This window comes from Scyliorhinus torazame, chromosome 7 (genome assembly GCF_047496885.1).
Source record: "Scyliorhinus torazame isolate Kashiwa2021f chromosome 7, sScyTor2.1, whole genome shotgun sequence".
Lineage (NCBI taxonomy): Eukaryota > Metazoa > Chordata > Chondrichthyes > Carcharhiniformes > Scyliorhinidae > Scyliorhinus > Scyliorhinus torazame.
Window position 1 is genome coordinate 178,337,967 of NC_092713.1, and position 19,984 is coordinate 178,357,950.

Sequence of the window (19,984 nt, forward strand, 5' to 3'; positions counted from 1 at the left end):
CATTGTCTCAATCTAAACCCACCCCGTGTCTCACTCTAATCCTCCCCCCCCCCACCCCCAGGGTCCCACTCATCCCCCCACCCCCCAGTGTCTCACTATGATCCGCCCCACCAGTATCTCACTCTAACTCCCCACCCCTAGGGTGTCACTCTAATCCCCCCCCATTTTCTCAACCTGATCACCTTCTCCCCCCCGCCCCCCTCGGACTCACTCAAATGCCTCCCCCCCCCCCCCAAGGTCTCAATCTGATCACCCTCTTTCCACCCCCCCCACCCCCATGGTCCCATTCTAATCTCCGCCCCCCCCCTCCCACGGTCTCACTCGAATCCCCCCCCAGGGCCTCACTCGAATCCCCTGTCCCCCAATGTCTCATTCCTCTGCCCCCCAGTATCTCACACTAATCCCCTGCCCCCCAGGGTCTCACTCTAATCACCCCCCCACTCCCACCTAATCTCACTATAAGCCCCAGCCCTCACCCCAATCAGGATCTCACTCTAATCCCTCCCCCAGTACTCACTAACCCACCCCCCCCCCAGTGTCTTACAATATCATACCCCTCCAGTGTCTCAATATAACACCCCCCAGTGTCTCAATATACCCCCCAGTGTCTCAATATAACACCCCCCAGTGTCTCAATATAACACACCCCAGTGTCTCAATATACCCCCCAGTGTCTCAATACAAGACCCCCCCCCCCATTGTGTCAATGTAATACCCCCGTGTCACAATTTAACACAGCCCCCAATGTCTCAGTATAACACCCCCTCGTGTCTCAGGATAACCCCCATCCCGTGTCTCAGTATAACCCCACCCAGTGTCTCAATATACCCCCCCCCCAGTGTCTCAGCATAACACCTCCCTCACCCAGTCTCAGTATAACCCCCCCCACCCAGTGTCTCAGTATATCACACCCCCCCCAGTGTCTCAGTATAACACCCCCCCACCCAGTGTCTCAGTATAACACCCCCCCCCCAGTGTCTCAGCATAACACCTCCCTCACCCAGTCTCAGTATAACCCCCCCCACCCAGTGTCTCAGTATAACACCCCCCCCACCCAGTGTCTCAGTATAACACCCCCCCACCCAGTGTCTCAGTATAACACCCCCCCACCCAGTGTCTCAGTATAGCACCCCCCGTGTCTCAATATAACCCCCCCCCCCAGTGTCTCAGTATAACCCCCCCCCCAGTGTCTCAGTATAGCACACACCCCCACCCAGTGTCTCAGGATAACACACCACACCCAGTGTCTCAATACAACACCCCCTCAGTCTGACTGACTCTCTAACCCCCCTCTATTCTGTAACTGTCTTTGATCAGTGAGAGCACATTTACTGCAAACTCGGTGAAGTTGCAGCTACCGGCTGTCAAAGCACTGATTACACACACACGTCATTTCAGGTTTATTTATTTTTTTTAAATATTTTTGGAAAAATATATTTTTTACATTTTTTTTTCAACTGAAACACTCTTCACATTTAACACTTTTGGCAGCGAGTCTACCAAGTTAAGAAACTGAAGATGCCCAAAGATCCCCTTTTGAATCTTTTTGGAATTGTTTAGGTAACTGTCTGTCTCTGTGTTCAACTTCATCATTATAATTTCTCCCTAGTGTTTATTCTGTACCATGAGATGAGGAGAGACATTTAAACCAGGATAGCTCACCCCTGCTCAATATTTCAGACCAAGGTGATCTAGGATTGACCAGTTGTGCACCATCACCTCATTGGAGAAAGCGGCAATGGTGTGTGGTCAGTGACACTCAACTCAGTAATAAAGCCAGGACAACTCCAGACTTTCTGGGTGGGTATTCTCAGTCAATATGAGATCTCACTGAGATCCATCCCAAAGAGCCAAACAATGGAATAACTCATATTTATACAACACTCTTCCATCACCTCGGGGCATGCCAACTAATTTCACATTCGGCATAATTATAAAATAATTCACTATTGGAGCATCCCATTCTCTCTAGACCGTGATTGTAACCAGCACCAACATCCCGCTATCTCTACATCTCGGTCGCAAGCAGCACGGCAGTACACCATGGTCATAACCAGCACCGACATCCCGCTATCTCTACATCTCGTTCGTAACCAGCACGGACATCCCATTCTCACTACACCATGGTCATAACCAGCACCAACATCCCACTCTCATTACAGCACGATCGCAATAAGCACATCTCTACACTGTGATCGTAACCAACATCCCGTTTTCTCTACACCACGATCGTAACGAGCACGGACATCCCGCAGCCTCTACACCATGATCATAACCAGCACTAAAATCCTGCGCTCTCTAGACCATGAACGTAACCAGCAACAACATCCCACTCTACACTGCGACCGCAACCAGCATGGATATCCCATCACTCTCTCCACAGCGATCGTAACCAACTCGTTCAGCCCATTCTGTATACACCATAATCGTAACCAGCACCGACATCCCGCTCTCTCGACACCATAATCGTAACCAGCACCGGCATTCCGCTCTCTCTACACCATTATCGTAACCAGCACCGGCATCCCACTTTCTCTACACCGTGATCGTAACCAGCACTGACATCCTGCTTTCTCTACACTGTTATCGTAACCAGCACTGACATCTGCTCTCTACACCGTGATCGTAACCAGCACTGACATCCCGCTCTCTCTACACTGTGATCGTAACCAGCACTGACACCCCGCTCTCTAAACACCGTGATCGTAACCAGCACTGACATCCCGTTCTCTAAACACCGTGATCGTAACCAGCACTGACATCTGCTCTCTACACCGTGATCGTAACCAGCACTGACATCCCGCTCTCAACACCGTGATCGTAACCAGCACTGACATCCCGCTCTCTACACCGTGATCGTAACCAGCACTGACATCCCGCTCTCTCTACACCACAATCGTAACCAGCACCGACATTCCGCTCTCTACACCGTGATCGTAACCAGCACTGACATCCTGCTCTCTCTACACCGTGATCGTAACCAGCACTGACATCCCGCTCTCTCTACACCGTGATCGTAACCAGCACTGACATCCCGCTCTCTCTACACCGTGATCGTAACCAGCACCGACATCGCGCTCTCTCTACACCGTGATCGTAACCAGCACTGACATCCCGCTCTCTACACCATGATCGTACCCAGCACCAACATCCCGCTCTTTAAACACCGTGATCGTAACCAGCACTGACCTCCCACTCTCTCTACACCGTGATCGTAACCAGCACCGACATTCCGCTCTCTCTACACCGTGATCGTAACCAGCACTGACATCCCGCTCTCTCTACACTGTGATCGTAACCAGCACTGACACCCCGCTCTCTAAACACCGTGATCGTAACCAGCACTGACATCCCGCTCTCTAAACACCGTGATTGTAACCAGCACTGACATCTGCTCTCTACACCGTGATCGTAACCAGCACTGACATCCCGCTCTCAACACCGTGATCGTAACCAGCACTGACATCCCGCTCTCTACACCGTGATCGTAACCAGCACTGACATCCCGCTCTCTCTACACCACAATCGTAACCAGCACCGACATTCCGCTCTCTACACCGTGATCGTAACCAGCACTGACATCCTGCTCTCTCTACACCGTGATCGTAACCAGCACTGACATCCCGCTCTCTCTACACCGTGATCGTAACCAGCACTGACATCCCGCTCTCTCTACACCGTGATCGTAACCAGCACCGACATCGCGCTCTCTCTACACCGTGATCGTAACCAGCACTGACATCCCGCTCTCTACACCATGATCGTACCCAGCACCAACATCCCGCTCTTTAAACACCGTGATCGTAACCAGCACTGACCTCCCACTCTCTCTACACCGTGATCGTAACCAGCACCGACATTCCGCTCTCTCTACACCGTGATCGTAACCAGCACTGACATCCCGCTCTCTCTACACCGTGATCGTAACCAGCACCGACATCCCGCTCTCTCTACACCGTGATCGAAACCAGCACTGACATCCCGCTCTCTCTACACCGTGATCGTAACCAGCACCGACATCCCGCTCTCTCTACACCGTGATCGAAACCAGCACTGACATCCCGCTCTCTCTACACCGTGATCGTAACCAGCACTGACATTCCGCTCTCTCTACACCAAGATCACAACCCGACATCCCGCTCCCCCTCCACTGTGATCACAGTCAATACCGACATCCCGCTCGCCCTCCACCATGATCACAGCCAACACCGACATCCCACGCTCTCGAGACCAGGATCGTAACCAACACCGACACCCCGCTCTCTCTACACCAATATCCTAACTAGCACTGACATCCCGCTCTCTCTACACCGTGATCGTAACCAGCACCGACATCCTGTTCTCTAACACCGTCATCGTTACCAGCACTGACATCTGCTCTCTCTACACCTCGATCGGAACCACCATTGATATCCCGCTCTCTCTACACCACAATCGTAACCAGCACTGACATCCCGCTCTCTCTACAATGTGATCGTAACCACCACTGATATCCCGCTCTCTCTACACCGCAATCGTAACCAGCACCAACATCCCGCTCTCTCTACACCGTGATCGTAACCAGCACCGACATCCCGCTCTCTCTACACCGTGATCGTAACCAGCACCGACATCCCGCTCTCTCTACACCGTGATCGTAACCAGCACCGACATTCTGCTCTCTCTACACCGTGATCGTAACCAGCACTAACATCCCGCTCTCTCTACACCGTGATCGTAACCAGCACTAGCATCCCGCTCTCTCTACACCGTGATCGTAACCAGCACCAACATCCCGCTCTCTAAACACAGTGATCGTAACCAGCACTGACCTCCCACTCTCTCTACACCGTGATCGTAACCAGCACCGACATTCCGCTCTCTAAACACCGTGATCGTAACCAGCACTGACATTCTGCTCTCTCGACACCGTGATCGTAACCAGCACTAACATCCCGCTCTCTCTACACCGTGATCGTAACCAGCACCGACATTCCGCTCTCTCTACACCGTGATCGTAACCAGCACCGACATCCCGCTCTCTAAACACCGTGATCGTAACCAGCACTGACATCCCGCTCTCTCTACACCGTGATCGTAACCAGCACTAACATCCCGCTCTCTCTACACCGTGATCGTAACCAGCACCGACATTCCGCTCTCTCTACACCGTGATCGTAACCAGAACCGACATTCCGCTCTCTCTAAACCGTGATCGTAACCAGCACCGACATTCCGCTCTCTCTACACCGTGATCGTAACCAGCACCGACATTCCGCTCTCTCTACACCATGATCTTTTTTTCATTTTTAAAACTAAATTCAGAATACCCAATCTTTCTTTTTCCAATTAAGGGCCAATTTAGCGTCACCAATCCACCTACCCTGCACATATTTGGGTTATGGGGGTGAGACCCACGCAGACATGGGGAGAATGTGCAAACTCCACACGGGCAGTGACCTGGGGCCGGGACGAACCCGGGTCCTCAACGGGTGAGGCAGCAGTGCTAACCACTGCGCCACCATGCCATCCCACACCGTGATCTTAACAGGGTCATCCTACACCATGTGACAGGATCACAGAGAGTGCATCATCCTAAATGGCGTGACAGGGACTGGGGGAGAGTGATCCCCTTATGTGTGACAGGGTCATGGAGACAGCGTCACCCTACACTGTGACAGTCACGGAGGGAGCGTCACCCTACACCGTGAAACAAGATCATGGAGAGAGCATCCTCCTACATTGTGTGACAGGGACTGGAAGAAAGCGTCACCCTAGTGTGACGGATTGGGGCAGAGCGTCACCCTACACCGTGTGGCGGACTGGGAGAGATCGTAACCCTACACTGTGACAGGGTCATGGAGAGAGTGTCACCCTACATAGTGTGACGGACTGGGGCAGAGCGTCACCCTACATCATGTGACAGAGTCACGGAGAGAGCATCGCCCTACACCGTGTGGCAAGGTCATGGATAGAGCGTCACTCCAAATCGTGTGACAACACAGAGAGAGCGCCACCCTACGCCATGTGGCAAGGTCATGGAAAGAGCGTCACCCTACATCGTGTGAGTCACGAGAGAGCGTCCCCCTACACCGTGTGGAAAGGTCATGGAGACAATGTCACCTTCCACCATGTGGTAGGGTCATGGAGAGAGCGTCCCCTACATTGTGTGACAACACGGAGAGAGCGCTACCCTACACCATATGGCAGAGACTGGAAGAGAGCGTCGCCCTACACCGTGTGAGAAGGACTGGGAGAGAGCGTCACTCTACATCGTGTGACAACAAAACGGAGAGAGCACCACACTACACCATGTGGATGAGATTGGGAAACAGCGTCGCCCTACACTGTGTGAGGGGGACTGGGAGAGAGCGTCTCCCTACATTGTGTGACAGGGCCACAGAGAGCGTCACCCCACACTGTGTGACACCAACACGGAGAGCGCCACCCTACGCCATGAGGCAGAGACTGGGAGAGAGCAGCACCCTACATCCTGTGAGAAGAACTGGGAGAGAGCATTACCCTACACCATGGGACAGAGACTGGGAGGGAGCTTCACCCTACACTGTGCAGCAGAGACTGGGAGAGATCTTGGCAAGGTCTGGGTGACAACAGGGACACCCTGCACCGTGTGACAGGGTCTGGGACACCGAGACTGGGTCACCTACACCGTGTGACGGGGACTGGGAGAGAGCGTCATTCTACGCCGTGTGACAGTGACACAGTGAGAGTCACCCTGCACCATGAGACAGGGTCTGGGGGACCATGTGACAGCGTCTGGGCGACCGTGAGACAGCGTCTGGGCGACCGTGTGACAGCGTCCGGGCGACCGTGTGACACGCCTGGGCGACCGTGTGACACGTCTGGGCGACCGTGTGACAGCGTCTGGGCGACCGTGTGACAGCGTCTGGGCGACCTTGTGACAGCGTCTGGGCGACCGTGTCTGGGCGACCGTGTGACACATCTGGGCGACCGTGTGACAGCGTCTGGGCGACCGTGTGACAGCGTCTGGGGGACCGTGTGACAGCGTCTGGGCGACCGTGTGACAGCGTCCGGGCGACCGTGTGACAGCGTCCGGGCGACCGTGTGACACGCCTGGGCGACCGTGTGACACGTCTGGGCGACCGTGTGACAGCGTCTGGGCGACCTTGTGACAGCGTCTGGCCGACCGTGTCTGGGCGACCGTGTGACACATCTGGGCGACCGTGTCTGGGCGACCGTGTCTGGGCGACCGTGTGACACATCTGGGCGACCGTGTGACACGTCTGGGTGACCGTGTGACAGCGTCTGGGATACCGTGAGACTGGTCACCCTACACCGTGTGATAGGGACTGGGAGAGAGCGTCACACTACACATTGAGACAGGGTCTGGGCGACCGTGTGACAGCGTCTGGGCGACCGTGAGACAGCGTCTGGGCGACCGTGTGACAGCGTCTGGGCGATCGTGAGACAGCGTCTGGGCGACCGTGTGACAGCGCCTGGGCGACCGTGTGACAGGGTCTGGGCGACCGTGTGACAGCGTCTGGACGACCGTGTGACAGCGCCTGGGCGACCGTGTGACAGGGTCTGTGCGACCGTGAGACAGCGTCTGGACGACCGTGTGACAGCGTCTGGGCGACCGTGTGACAGGGTCTGGGCGACCGTGTGACAGGGTCTGGGCAACCGTGTGACAGGGTCTGGGTGACCGTGTGACAGCGTCTGGGCCACCGTGTGACAGGGTCTGGGCGAACTTGTGACAGCGTCTGGGCCACCGTGTGACAGCATCTGGGCGACCATGTAACAGCGTCTGGGCCACCGTGTGACGGTCTGGCCGACCATGTGACAGCGTCTGGGGCTCCGTGTGACGGGTCTGGGCCACCGTGTGACAGGGTCTGTAAGACTGAGACTGGGTCACCCTACACTGTGTGATAGGGACTGGGAGAGAGCATCAATCTACACCGTGCGACAGCAGCACGGTGAGAGCGTCACCCTACACCGTGAGACAGGGTCTGTGCCACTGTGTGACAGGGTCTGGGCGACCGGGAGAGAGGGTCTGTGCCACTGTGTGACAGGGTCTGGGCGACCGTGTGACAGCGTCTGGGCCACCGTGTGACAGCGTCTGGGCGAGCGTGTGACAGTGTCTGGGCGACCGTGTGACACGTCTGGGCCACCGTGTGACAGCGTCTGGGCGAGCGTGTGACACGTCTGGGCCACCGTGTGACAGCGTCTGGGCGAGCGTGTGACAGTGTCTGGGCGAGCGTGTGACAGCGTCTGGGCGAGCGTGTGACAGTGTCTGGGCGAGCGTGTGACAGTGTCTGGGCGAGCGTGTGACAGTGTCTGGGCGAGCGTGAGACAGGTTCTGGGCCACCGTGTGACAGGTTCTGGGCAACCGTGTGACAGGGTCACCCTACACCATGTGACAGGGTCTGGGTGACCGTGAGACTGGGTCGCCCTACACCGTGTGACTGGGTCTGGGCGGCTGTGTGACAGGTTCTGGGCGACCGTGGGCAGGGTCTGGGCGACCGTGTGACAGGGTCACCCTACACCATGTGACAGGGTCTGGGTGACCGTGACACTGGGTCACCCTACACTGTGTGACAGGGTCTGGGAGACTGAGATTGGGTCACCTTACACCATGTGACTGGGTCAGGGCGACCATGTGACAGCATCTGGGCGACCGTGTGACAGCGTCTGGGCGACCGTGTGACAGCGTCTGGGCGACCGTGTGACAGCGTCTGGGCGACCGTGTGACAGCGTCTGGGCGACCGTGTGACAGCGTCTGGGCGACCGTGTGGCAGCGTCTGGGCGACCGTGTGGCAGCGTCTGGGCGACCGTGTGACAGCGTCTGGGCGACCATATGACAGCGTCTGGGCGACCATATGACAGCGTCTGGGCGACCGTGTGACAGCGTCTGGGCGACCGTGTGACAGCGTCTGGGCGACCATATGACAGCGTCTGGGCGACCGTGTGACAGCGTCTGGGCGACCGTGTGGCAGCGTCTGGGAGACCGTGAGACAGCGTCTGGGCCACCGTGTGACAGCGTCTGTGCGGCCGTGTGACAGCGTCTGGGCGACCGTGAGACAGCGTCTGGGCGACCGTGAGACAGCGTCTGGGCGACCGTGTGACAGCGTCTGGGCGACCGTGAGACAGCGTCTGGGCCACCGTGTGACAGCGTCTGGGCTACCGTGTGACAGCGTCTGGGCCACCGTGTGACAGCGTCTGGGCGACCGTGTGACAGGGTCTGGGCCACCGTGTGACGGATCCGGGCCACGGTGTGACAGCGTCTGGGCGGCCGTGTGACAGCGCCTGGGCCACCGTGTGACGGATCCGGGCCACCGTGTGACAGCGTCTGGGCCACCGTGTGACAGCGTCTGGGCCACCGTGTGACGGATCCGGGCCACCGTGTGACAGGGTCTGGGCCACCGTGTGACGGATCAGGGCCACCGTGTGAAAGCGTCTGGGCCACCGTGTGACAGGGTCTGGAAGACTGAGACTGGGTCACCCTAAACCGTGTGATAGGGACTGGGAGAGAGCATCAATCTACACCGTGTGACAGCAGCACGGTGAGAGCGTCACCCTACACCGTGAGACAGGGTCTGTGCCACTGTGTGACAGGGTCTGGGCGACCGGGAGAGAGGGTCTGTGCCACTGTGTGACAGGGTCTGGGCCACCGTGTGACAGTGTCTGGGCGAGCGTGTGACAGCGTCTGGGCGAGCGTGTGACAGCGTCTGGGCGACCGTGAGACAGGGTCTGGGCGACCGTGAGACAGGGTCTGGGCGACCGTGAGACAGGGTCTGGGCGACCGTGTGACAGGGTTTGGGCCACCGTGTGACAGGGTCTGGGAGACTGAGACTGGGTCACCCTACACCGTGTGACAGGGTCAGGGCGACTGAGACTGGGTCACCCTGCACGGTGTGACTGGGTCTGGGCGACTGTGTGACTGGGTCACCCTACACCGTGTGACAGGTTCTGGGCGACCGTGGGCAGGTTCTGGGCGACCGTGGGCAGGTTCTGGGCGACCGTGGGCAGGGTCTGGGCGACCGTGGGCAGGGTCTGGGCGACCGTGTGACAGGGTCACCCTACACCATGTGACAGGGTCTGGGTGACCGTGAGACTGGGTCACCCTACACTGTGTGACAAGGTCTGGGTGACTGAGACTGGGTCACCATACACCATGTGACTGGGTTGGGTGACCATATGACTGGGTCTGGGCCACCGTGTGACAGGGTCTGGGCGACCGTGAGACTGGGTCACCCTACACTGTGTGACAGGGTCTGGGAGACTGAGACTGGGTCACCCTACACTGTGTGACAGGGTCTGGGAGACTGAGACTGGGTCACCATACACCATGTGACTGGGTTGGGTGACCATATGACTGGGTCTGGGCCACCGTGTGACAGGGTCTGGGCGACCGTGAGACTGGATCACCCTACACTGTGTGACAGGGTCTGGGTTCTGAGACTGGGTCACCATACGACTGGATCTGGGCGACCATGTGACTGGGTCTGGGCCACCGTGAGACTGGGTCACCCTACAGCCACCGTGTGACTGGGTCTGGGCGACCGTGTGACAGGGTCTGGGCGACTGTGTGACAGTTTCTGGGCGACCGTGTGACAGGTTCTGGGCAACCGTGGGCAGGTTCTGGGCGACCGTAGGCAGGGTCTGGGCGACCGTGTGACAGGGTCACCCTACACCATGTGACAGGGTCTGGGTGACCGTGAGACTGGGTCACCCTACACTGTCTGACAGGGTCTGGGAGACTGAGACTGGGTCACCATACGACTGGATCTGGGCGATCATGTGACTGGGTCTAGGCCACCGTGAGACTGGGTCACCCTACACCGTGTGACTGGGTCTGGGCGACCGTGTGACAGGGTCTGGGCGACTGTGTGACAGTTTCTGGGCGACCGTGTGACAGGTTCTGGGCAACCGTGGGCAGGTTCTGGGCGACCGTGTGACAGGGTCACCCTACACCATGTGACAGGGTCTGGGTGACCGTGAGACTGGGTCACCCTACACTGTCTGACAGGGTCTGGGAGACTGAGACTGGGTCACCATACACCATGTGACTGGGTCAGGGCGACCATGTGACAGGATCTGGGCCACCGTGTGACAGGGTCTGGACGACCGTGAGACTGGGTCACCCTACACTGTGTGACAGGGTCTGGGAGACTGAGACTGGGTCACCATACACCATGTGACTGGGTCTGGGCCACCGTGTGACAGGGTCTGGGCCACCGTGAGACTGGGTCTGGACGACCGTGAGACTGGGTCACCCTACACTGTGTCACAGGGTCTGGGAGACTGAGACTGGGTCACCATACGACTGGATCTGGGCGATCATGTGACTGGGTCGAGGCCACCGTGAGACTGGGTCACCCTACACCGTGTGACTGGGTCTGGGCAACCGTATGATAGGTTCTGGGCCACCGTGTGACAGCGTCTGGGCGACCGTGTGACTGGGTCACCCTACACCATGACAGGGTCTGGGCGACCGTGTGACTGTGCCTCCCTACACCATGTGACAGGGCCTGGGCAAGCGTGAGACAGGGTCTTGGCCACCGTGTGACTGGGTCTACACCATGTGACAGGGTCTGAGCCACCGTGTGACAGGGTCTGGCCGACCGTGTGACAGGGTCTGGCCGACCGTGTGACAGGGTCTGGCCGACCGTGTGACTGGGTCACCCTACACCATGTGACAGGACCTGGGCAAGCGTGAGACAGAGTCTTGGCCACCGTGTGACTGGGTCACCCTACACCGTGTGACAGGGTCTGGGCCACCGTGTGGCAGGGTCTGGGCCACCGTGTGACAGGGTCTGGGCCACCGTGTGACAGGGTCTGGGCCACCGTGTGACAGGGTCGGGGCCACCGTGTGACTGGGTCACCCTACACCATGTGACAGGGCCTGGGAGATTGTGTTACTCTGCACTGTGAGTGTCACTGCACTGTGAACATTAATTTCACTTGTAGAAACCTTATAAATCCCAAACAGGTAAATGTGGACTGAAAAGATCATCAGTGCTTTATTTGCCTTTAACATGAGCATTAGTGCCTCTTCCTAATAAGAGAATATTTATGAAAAACATCAACAAGCTGAGATGTCAGCACCCTGTTTATCCATCAGCTGGCAAACTGTGCCAAGGTTTCAGTATCTAGAGAATACTGGTCACTTACAAAATGTGCCCACACGAGGTCACACTCCCTATCCCAACCCAACGGTATTCACAAGCGCTCACAGTGTCTTCAAAGATTCTCTGGAACAATCTCCCTGAACAGCCTGAGCAGCCCGAAGGACACAAAAGTCACCAAGACAGAGGTTGTAACACGTTGTGAGAATAAATACAGGCATTGGGCTGAGAAAAGAGTGGAGCGAGAGTCAACAAGCTCAGGTCTCCAATCTGCCACTGGCAAACATCCATCCCCACTAGTTATTTGGCAGCACACAGCAGGACAACGGCAGTCGGTTAGGCAGCATTAGGGTATGTTTCCTGATCAGTGCTGTCTGCTCTTCCCCTCTGTGCCACTTTTCAGGTTCCTTTTCTTTCAGTCAACGACTAGAAGCAAGTTATTGAATAATAACAGTCTTGGTACATTTATTTAGCATGCAACACTAAGTGAAAACTTTGGCAATGCACGAGTGTAACACAGTGATAGAGAAGGGAGCTTCTACTAGTGTTTCCTCTAATACTGGCTTCACAGTGTGGAGATTGTGCTATATCCACCAACACAGGCCTCCAGAATCAGCTTCAGTACTTCATCCCAGGAACAAACTCCTTGGCGTTGGGATTCAAGTTGCTCTTACTCTGGGAAAAGAAAACAAGTCAATCCCTTTCATTCTGAGGAAATGTTGCAAAAACTAATCAGCAGTTTGTGATTGATACACACTGTCATAAACACTTTCATCACAGAAAATGGTTTGTCTTCAACCACTAAGAACATTCTCTGGTTGTAGGCGTGCCTAGAAAATGCAAAATTTGACAAGAAAAGGTAATTGAGCAGTTTTAAAGGAAGCTGGAAACGTTTTGTCCCTGGTGGGGACACAGGGGGGGGGTTGTACTTAAGGGGCACATTTTGGAAAAAATGTGTTTCAAAGCTGATCGACAGGTTTTGTTTTGGGGGAGAAAATAAGGGGGATCAGTGGCTTGGGTAAAACAAAAAGCAAATGGAAGTTGCTCCACAGTCGCTCTGCGTTCTGAAATCTGACTGCAAGTTTCCCACAGTCCACCTGAAAAAGTAATGCAAGAGTCTAATTCAGTGCTGCTTACACCTTAGGAAGAACATGTTCTCTCAGCTGAGGTTACATTTTTTAAACACTCTCCAGCCAAGCATGTGAAGGTTTAGCTCCTGATTTAAATGCTGCAAGCATTCTCTCCAGCCAGGCTCATGCAGTTTTAAACCTCTGTGAGAAAAGCTGGGAAAAGCCCAGGATGATATTTCTCTCCTGAGAATCCGAAAAGATCCTGAAGACCAGGTTCTTCTCTCTCTGGGATAGGGTTTGGGGAACAGTTAGATTGGTAGACTATTGTTCAATTATTTCCATTACATGTCTATATCTTCTCTTATTATAAATGAAGTTTTTAAAAATCTTTTACTTACAAATTTGGTGCCTGTAAGTCATTGGAGCAGTGGAGGGTCAAAGGTCTCAGGAAAACAGACAAATTATTGGTTAATTCACTTATGTTGGGACTCCGGGGCCTGTGAGTCTGGAATTGACCGCACACCACCCAGGGTGTTGTAACACCACCTACAAGTGTCATAGAATCCCTACAGTGCAGTAGGAGGCCATTCGGCATATCGAGTCTGCACCAACTGTCTGAAAGAGCACCCCCCCCCAAGCCCAATTCCCACCCTATCCCTGTAACCCCTTCACCTAACCTATCCATCCCTGGACATTATGGGGCAATTTAACATGGCCAATCCACCTAACCTGCACGTCTTTGGACTGTGGGAGGAAGCTGGAGCACCCGGAAGAAACCCATGCAGACACGGAGAGAATGTGCAAACTCCACACAGTCACCCAAGGCTGGAATTGAACCCGGATTCCTGACGTTGTATGGCAGCAGTACGAACCACTGTGCCACCATGCCACGCCACCATTCATTCAACACCAATGAATGTTCTTGCCAAAAAACTTCCACCAATTGTACACCAGTGGCTTTGATCACTTAGTGTACTGGGAGGACAGCCTACTGCAAAGCATTCAACATCAAAAACAAACACTCATCCATTTTTAGATTAATCCTCATTATTTTTTTCACCCCTTTTCACCCCTGTGTTTGGCTGTCTTGTATGCATGGGAGAGGGTGAGACAGTAAAGTTGGGGGGGGGGGTTTGTAGCAGATTAGCTTGTCATTATTCCATTGCAGTTAATGCGTACTTCATCTATATTTCTGTTACAAATAAACAGTAATTGTGTTTCAACTTACAAATTATTGGTTAATTCATTTGCGTTGGGATTCCGAGGCCTGTGGGGCTGGAATTGACTGCGCACGAACCCAGGGTCCCGTAACAGGATGAAGAGTGCTAATGGTGGCAAAGGTGAGACTGAGCAGTAAGGGACAGGTGGCTAAGTAGAGGATGGTGGGGTAGCGTTTGAGCAGGTAAAGAAAAACAACAACAATAAACAATACACGGGCAGCACGGTAGCCTTGTGGATAGCACAATTGCTTCACAGCTCCAGGGTCCCAGGTTCGATTCCAGCTTGGGTCACTGTCTGTGCGGAGTCTGCACGTCCTCCCCGTGTGCGCGTGGGTTTCCTCCGGGTTCTCCGGTTTCCTCCCACAGTCCAAAGATGTGCAGGTGAGGTGGATTGGCCATGATAAATTGCCCTTAGTGTCCAAAATTGCCCTTAGTGTTGGGTGGGGTTACTGGGTTATGGGGATAGGGTGGCGGTGTTGACCTTGGGTAGGGTGCTCTTTCCAAGAGCCAGTGCAGACTCGATGGGCCGAATGGCCTCCTTCTGCACTGTAAATTCTATGATAAACTACAAAATGGTGGAGAAAGTTCATAGTCTAAAGTTATTGAACGCAATGTTAAGTCTGGAAGGCTGTAACATGCCTAATTGTAAGACGAGGTGCTGTTCCTCCAGTTTGCGTTGGGCTTCACTGGAACATTGAAGCATGCCAAGAACGGGCATGTGGGTATGAGAGCAGGACGGTGAGTTGAAATGGCAAGTGACATGAAGGTCTGGGTCCTGCCTGCATACGGAGTGAAAGTGTTCTGCAAAGCGGTCATCCAGTCTGTGTTTAATCTCCTCAATGTCGAGACGACATTGGGAGCAACGAATACAGGAGACCAAACTGGAGGAGGTGCAAGTGAAATGTTACTTAACCCGAAAGGAATGTTTCAGCCTGTGGGTAGTGAGGAGGGAGGAGGTGAAGTTTCACCTTCTGCGATTGTATGGTGTAAGGATCCTCCTGTTAACGGGGGTCTGTTTCCTTTTTCTCCTTTTAATTTCTGTTATTCTTTTGGTTATTTCAATTTTTGTACATGGATAATTAATGTGCCTATGCCTTTAAGATGGACTCCACCTTTGATTCAAGTGGCTGGTAAACTGAGGATTGACCCATGACCTAAGCAAGGCAGGTTGCAAAGAGCTGTTTATATTTCAGAACGGCAGATTCATGGGAGATCAGTGCTGAACATCGTGATGGACTTGATTGACTGCCAATGGAGTGTTTTGAATTGCTGGGCCTCATCAATGGCCCCTGCCGATTGGTCGCGGTTTTCTCTGGAATGCTCCTTCCTCTGCGTGACTGTTTTTTCTATTTTACTTTCGTTTTGGTCAGAGGTTGAAGTGCCACAGCCCTGCTCTCTCTCTCTCATCCAATAGATTATTTCTGAAGATCCGAAGTAAACACATATCTCTCTCCACAGCAAGAATGAACTTCAAGAAAATCCAGTCCAAATGCCAGCTGCAGGCAGGGTCAGTTGTTTAAAAACCCTTTTGAAATCTCCTGTGGGGAACTCTGTTCTTATCTCAGTAAGACAGTTGGTCATTCTGGTGGAGTTGGAAACAAGTAAGAATTAAACAGGGCTAAGGTGGATCCTTTGAGCGAAGACCCAGGTGGGTAAAAGTTAAAGTTGCACTCCAGAGGAAAACCTATTGCCCGGGAGACCATCTCTAACAATACACCGGTAGCTTCTACCACTCAGCATCCTGGGAGGAGAGCCTGCTGCACTGACTCGACATTGGAAGCAAGGACAGTCATCTTCAATTAAATTTTAATTCCTATTATTTTACCCTTTCCACTCACTTTGTGTGTGTGTGTCTTGTGTGTGTTTGGGTAGTGGAAAGAACGATAAAAGGGTGAGTAGTGGATTAGTGGGCTGTTATTCTGTTATAATTATTGCATATTCCAACTTTGTTCCGGTTATAAATAAAGTTGTGTTCAACTTACAAACCTGATGGGTATAACTTATTGAGCGGTCAAGGGGCAAAGATTCTGCAAACGTCACACAAATTATTGGGTAATTTACTTGTGTAGGGACTCCGGGGCCTGTGGGGCAGAAATCAACCATGCACCAACCCAGGGCGTTGTTACATAAGAACATAATAACTAGGAGCAGGAGTAGGCCATCTGGCCCCTTGAGCCTCCTCTGCCATTTAATGAGATCATGGCTGATCTTTTGCGCACTCAGCTCCACTTTCCGGCCTGAACACCATAACCCTTAATCCATTTACTCTTCAAAAAACTATCTATCTTTATCTTAAAAACATTTAATGAAGGAGCCTCAACTGCTTCACTGGGCAAGGAATTCCATAGATTCACAACCCTTTGGGTGAAGAAGTTCCTCCTAAACTCAGTCCTAAATCTACTTCCCCTTATTTTGAGGCTATGCCCCCTAGTTCTGCTTTCACCCGCCAGTGGAAACAACCTGCCCGCATCTATGCTATCCATTCCCTTCATAATTTTATATGTTTCTATAAGAACCCCCCTCATCCTTCTAAATTCCAACGAGTACAGTCCCAGTCTACTCAATCCCTCCTCGTAATCCAACCCCTTCAGCTCTGGGATTAACCTAGTGAATCTCCTCTGCACACCCTCCGGCGCCAGCACCTCCTTTCTCAGGTGAGGGGACCAAAACTGAACACAATACTCCAGGTGTGGCCTCACTAACACCTTAGACAATTGGAGCATAACCTCCCTAATCTTAAACTCCATCCCTCCAGCAATGGAGGACAACATTCCATTTGCCTTCTTAATCACCTGTTGCACCTGTAAACCAACTTTTTGCGACTCATGCACTAGCACACCCAGCTCTCTCTGCACAGTGGCATGTTTTAATATTTTAACATTTAAATAATAATCCCTTTTGCTGTTACTCCTACCAAAATGGATAACCTCACATTTGTCAACATTGTATTCCATCTGCCAGACCCTAGCCCATTCAGTTGACCTATCCAAATCCCTCTGCAGACTTCCGGTATCCTCTGCACTTTTTGCTTTACCACTCATCTTAGTGTCGTCTGCAAACTTGGACACATTTCCCTTGGTCCCCACCTCCAAATCATCTGTGTAAATTGTGAACAATTGTGGGCCCAACACTGATCCCTGAGGGACACCACTAGCTACTGATTGCTACCAGAGAAACACCCATTAATCCCCACTCTTTGCTTTCTATTAATTAACCAATCCTCTATCCATGCTACTACTTTACCCTTAATGCCATGAATCTTTATCTTATGCAGCAACCTTTTGTGTGGCACCTTGTTAAAGGCTTTCTGGAAATCCAGATATACCACATCCATTGGCTCCCCATTATCTACCGCACTGGTTATGTCTTCAAACAATTCCACTAAATTAGTTAGGCACGACCTGCCCTTTATGAACCCATGCTGCGTCTGCCCAAAGGGTCAATTTCCATCCAGATGCCTCGCTATTTCTTCCTTGATGATAGATTCCAGCATCTTCCCTACTACCGAAGTTAAGCTCACTGGCCTATAATTACCCGCTTTCTGCCTTCGTTCTCTTTTAAACAGTGGTGTCACGTTTGCTAATTTCCAATCCGCCGGGACCACCCCAGAGTCTAGTGAATTTTGGTAAATTATCACTAGCGCATTTGCAATTTCCCTAGCCATCTCTTTTAGCACTCTGGGATGCATTCCATCAGGGCCAGGAGACTTGTCTACCTTTAGCCCCATTAGCTAACCCATCACTACCTCCTTAGTGACAACAATCATCTCAAAGTCCTCAGCTGTCATAGCCTCATTTCCATCAGTCACTGGCATGCTATTTGTGTCTTCCACAAACCCCCAAAAAACGATCCAAAAAATCTGTTCAGTTCCTCAGCCATTTCCTCATCTCTCATTATTAAATCTCCCTTCTCATCCTCTAAAAGACCAGTATTTACCTTAGTCACTCTTTTTTATTTTATGTATTTGAAGAAATTTTTACTATCTGTTTTTATATGTGACTGAACAGGTAGACGAGGGTAGAGCAGTTGATGTGGTGTATATGGATTTCAGCAAAGCGTTTGATAAGGTTCCCCACGGTAGGCTATTGCAAAAAATACGGAGGCTGGGGATTAAGGGTGATTTAGAGATGTGGATCAGAAATTGGCTAGCTGAAAGAAGACAGAGGGTGGTGGTTGATGGGAAATGTTCAGAATGGAGTACAGTCACAAGTGGAGTACCACAAGGATCTGTTCTGGGGCCGTTGCTGTTTGTCATTTTTATCAATGACCTAGAGGAAGGCACAGAAGGGTGGGTGAGTAAATTTGCAGATGATACTAAAGTCGGTGGTGTTGTCGATAGTGTGGAAGGATGTAGCAGGTTACAGAGGGATATAGATAAGCTGCAGAGCTGGGCTGAGAGGTGGCAAATGGAGTTTAATGTAGAGAAGTGTGAGGTGATTCACTTTGGAAGGAATAACAGGAATGCGGAATATTTGGCTAATGGTAAAGTTCTTGAAAGTGTGGCTGAGCAGAGGAATCTAGGTGTCCATGTACATAGATCCCTGAAAGTTGCCACCCAGGTTGATAGGGTTGTGAAGAAGGCCTATGGAGTGTTGGCCTTTATTGGTAGAGGGATTGAGTTCCGGAGTCGGGAGGTCATGTTGCAGCTGTACAGAACTCTGGTCCGGCCGCATTTGGAGTATTGCGTACAGTTCTGGTCACCGCATTATAGGAAGGACGTGGAGGCTTTGGAGCGGGTGCAGAGGAGATTTACCAGGATGTTGCCTGGTATGGAGGGAAAATCTTATGAGGAAAGGCTGACGGACTTGAGGTTGTTTTCGTTGGAGAGAAGAAGGTTAAGAGGAGACTTAATAGAGGCATACAAAATGATCAGGGGGTTGGATAGGGTGGACAGTGAGAGCCTTCTCCCGCGGATGGATATGGCTGGCACGAGGGGACATAACTTTAAACTGAGGGGTAATAGATATAGGACAGAGGTCAGAGGTAGGTTCTTTACGCAAAGAGTAGTGAGGCCGTGGAATGCCCTACCTGCTACAGTAGTGAACTCGCCAACATTGAGGGCATTTAAAAGTTTATTGGATAAACATATGGATGATAATGGCATAGTGTAGGTTAGATGGCTTTTGTTTCGGTGCAACATCGTGGGCCGAAGGGCCTGTACTGCGCTGTATTGTTCTATGTTCTATGTTCTATATTCTGAGCGAGTTTACTCTCATAAGACTCTCATCTTACTCTTCTTTATAGCTTTTTTAGTAGCTTTCTGTTGCCCCCTAAAGATTTCCCAGTCCTCTAGTCTCCCACTAAGCTTTGCCACTTTGTATGCTTTTTTCCTTCAATTTGATACTCTCCCTTATTTCCTTAGATATCCATGGTCGATTTTCCCTCTTTCTACCGTCCTTCCTTTTTGTTGGTATAAACCTTTGCTGAGCACTGTGAAAAATCGCTGGGAAGGTTTTCCACTGTTTCACCATAAAGGTCTTTGCTCCCAGTCTACATTAGCTAGTTCTTCTCTCATCCCATTGTAATCTCCTTTGTTTAAGCACAAAACACTAGTGTTCGATTTTACCTTCTCACCCTCCATCTGTACTTTAAATTCCACCATATTGTG

At 52.4% G+C, this 19,984-nt stretch overlaps 1 protein-coding gene across 5 annotated transcripts in view; it reads right to left on the reverse strand.

Annotated features, from left to right (window-relative positions):
* Nucleotides 1-1,389: 1,389 nt before the first annotated feature.
* LOC140426728 (polyadenylate-binding protein-interacting protein 2-like) overlaps nt 1,390-19,984 on the reverse strand; it is a 251,899-nt gene continuing 233,304 nt past the window's right edge. For all 5 annotated transcript variants that reach the window (XM_072511845.1, XM_072511846.1, XM_072511847.1 and 2 more), the window contains one exon: nt 1,390-12,761. In XM_072511845.1, the coding sequence (XP_072367946.1) occupies nt 12,705-12,761 (57 nt within the window). In that variant the 3' untranslated portion in view covers nt 1,390-12,704. The remainder of the gene's footprint in view (nt 12,762-19,984) is intronic.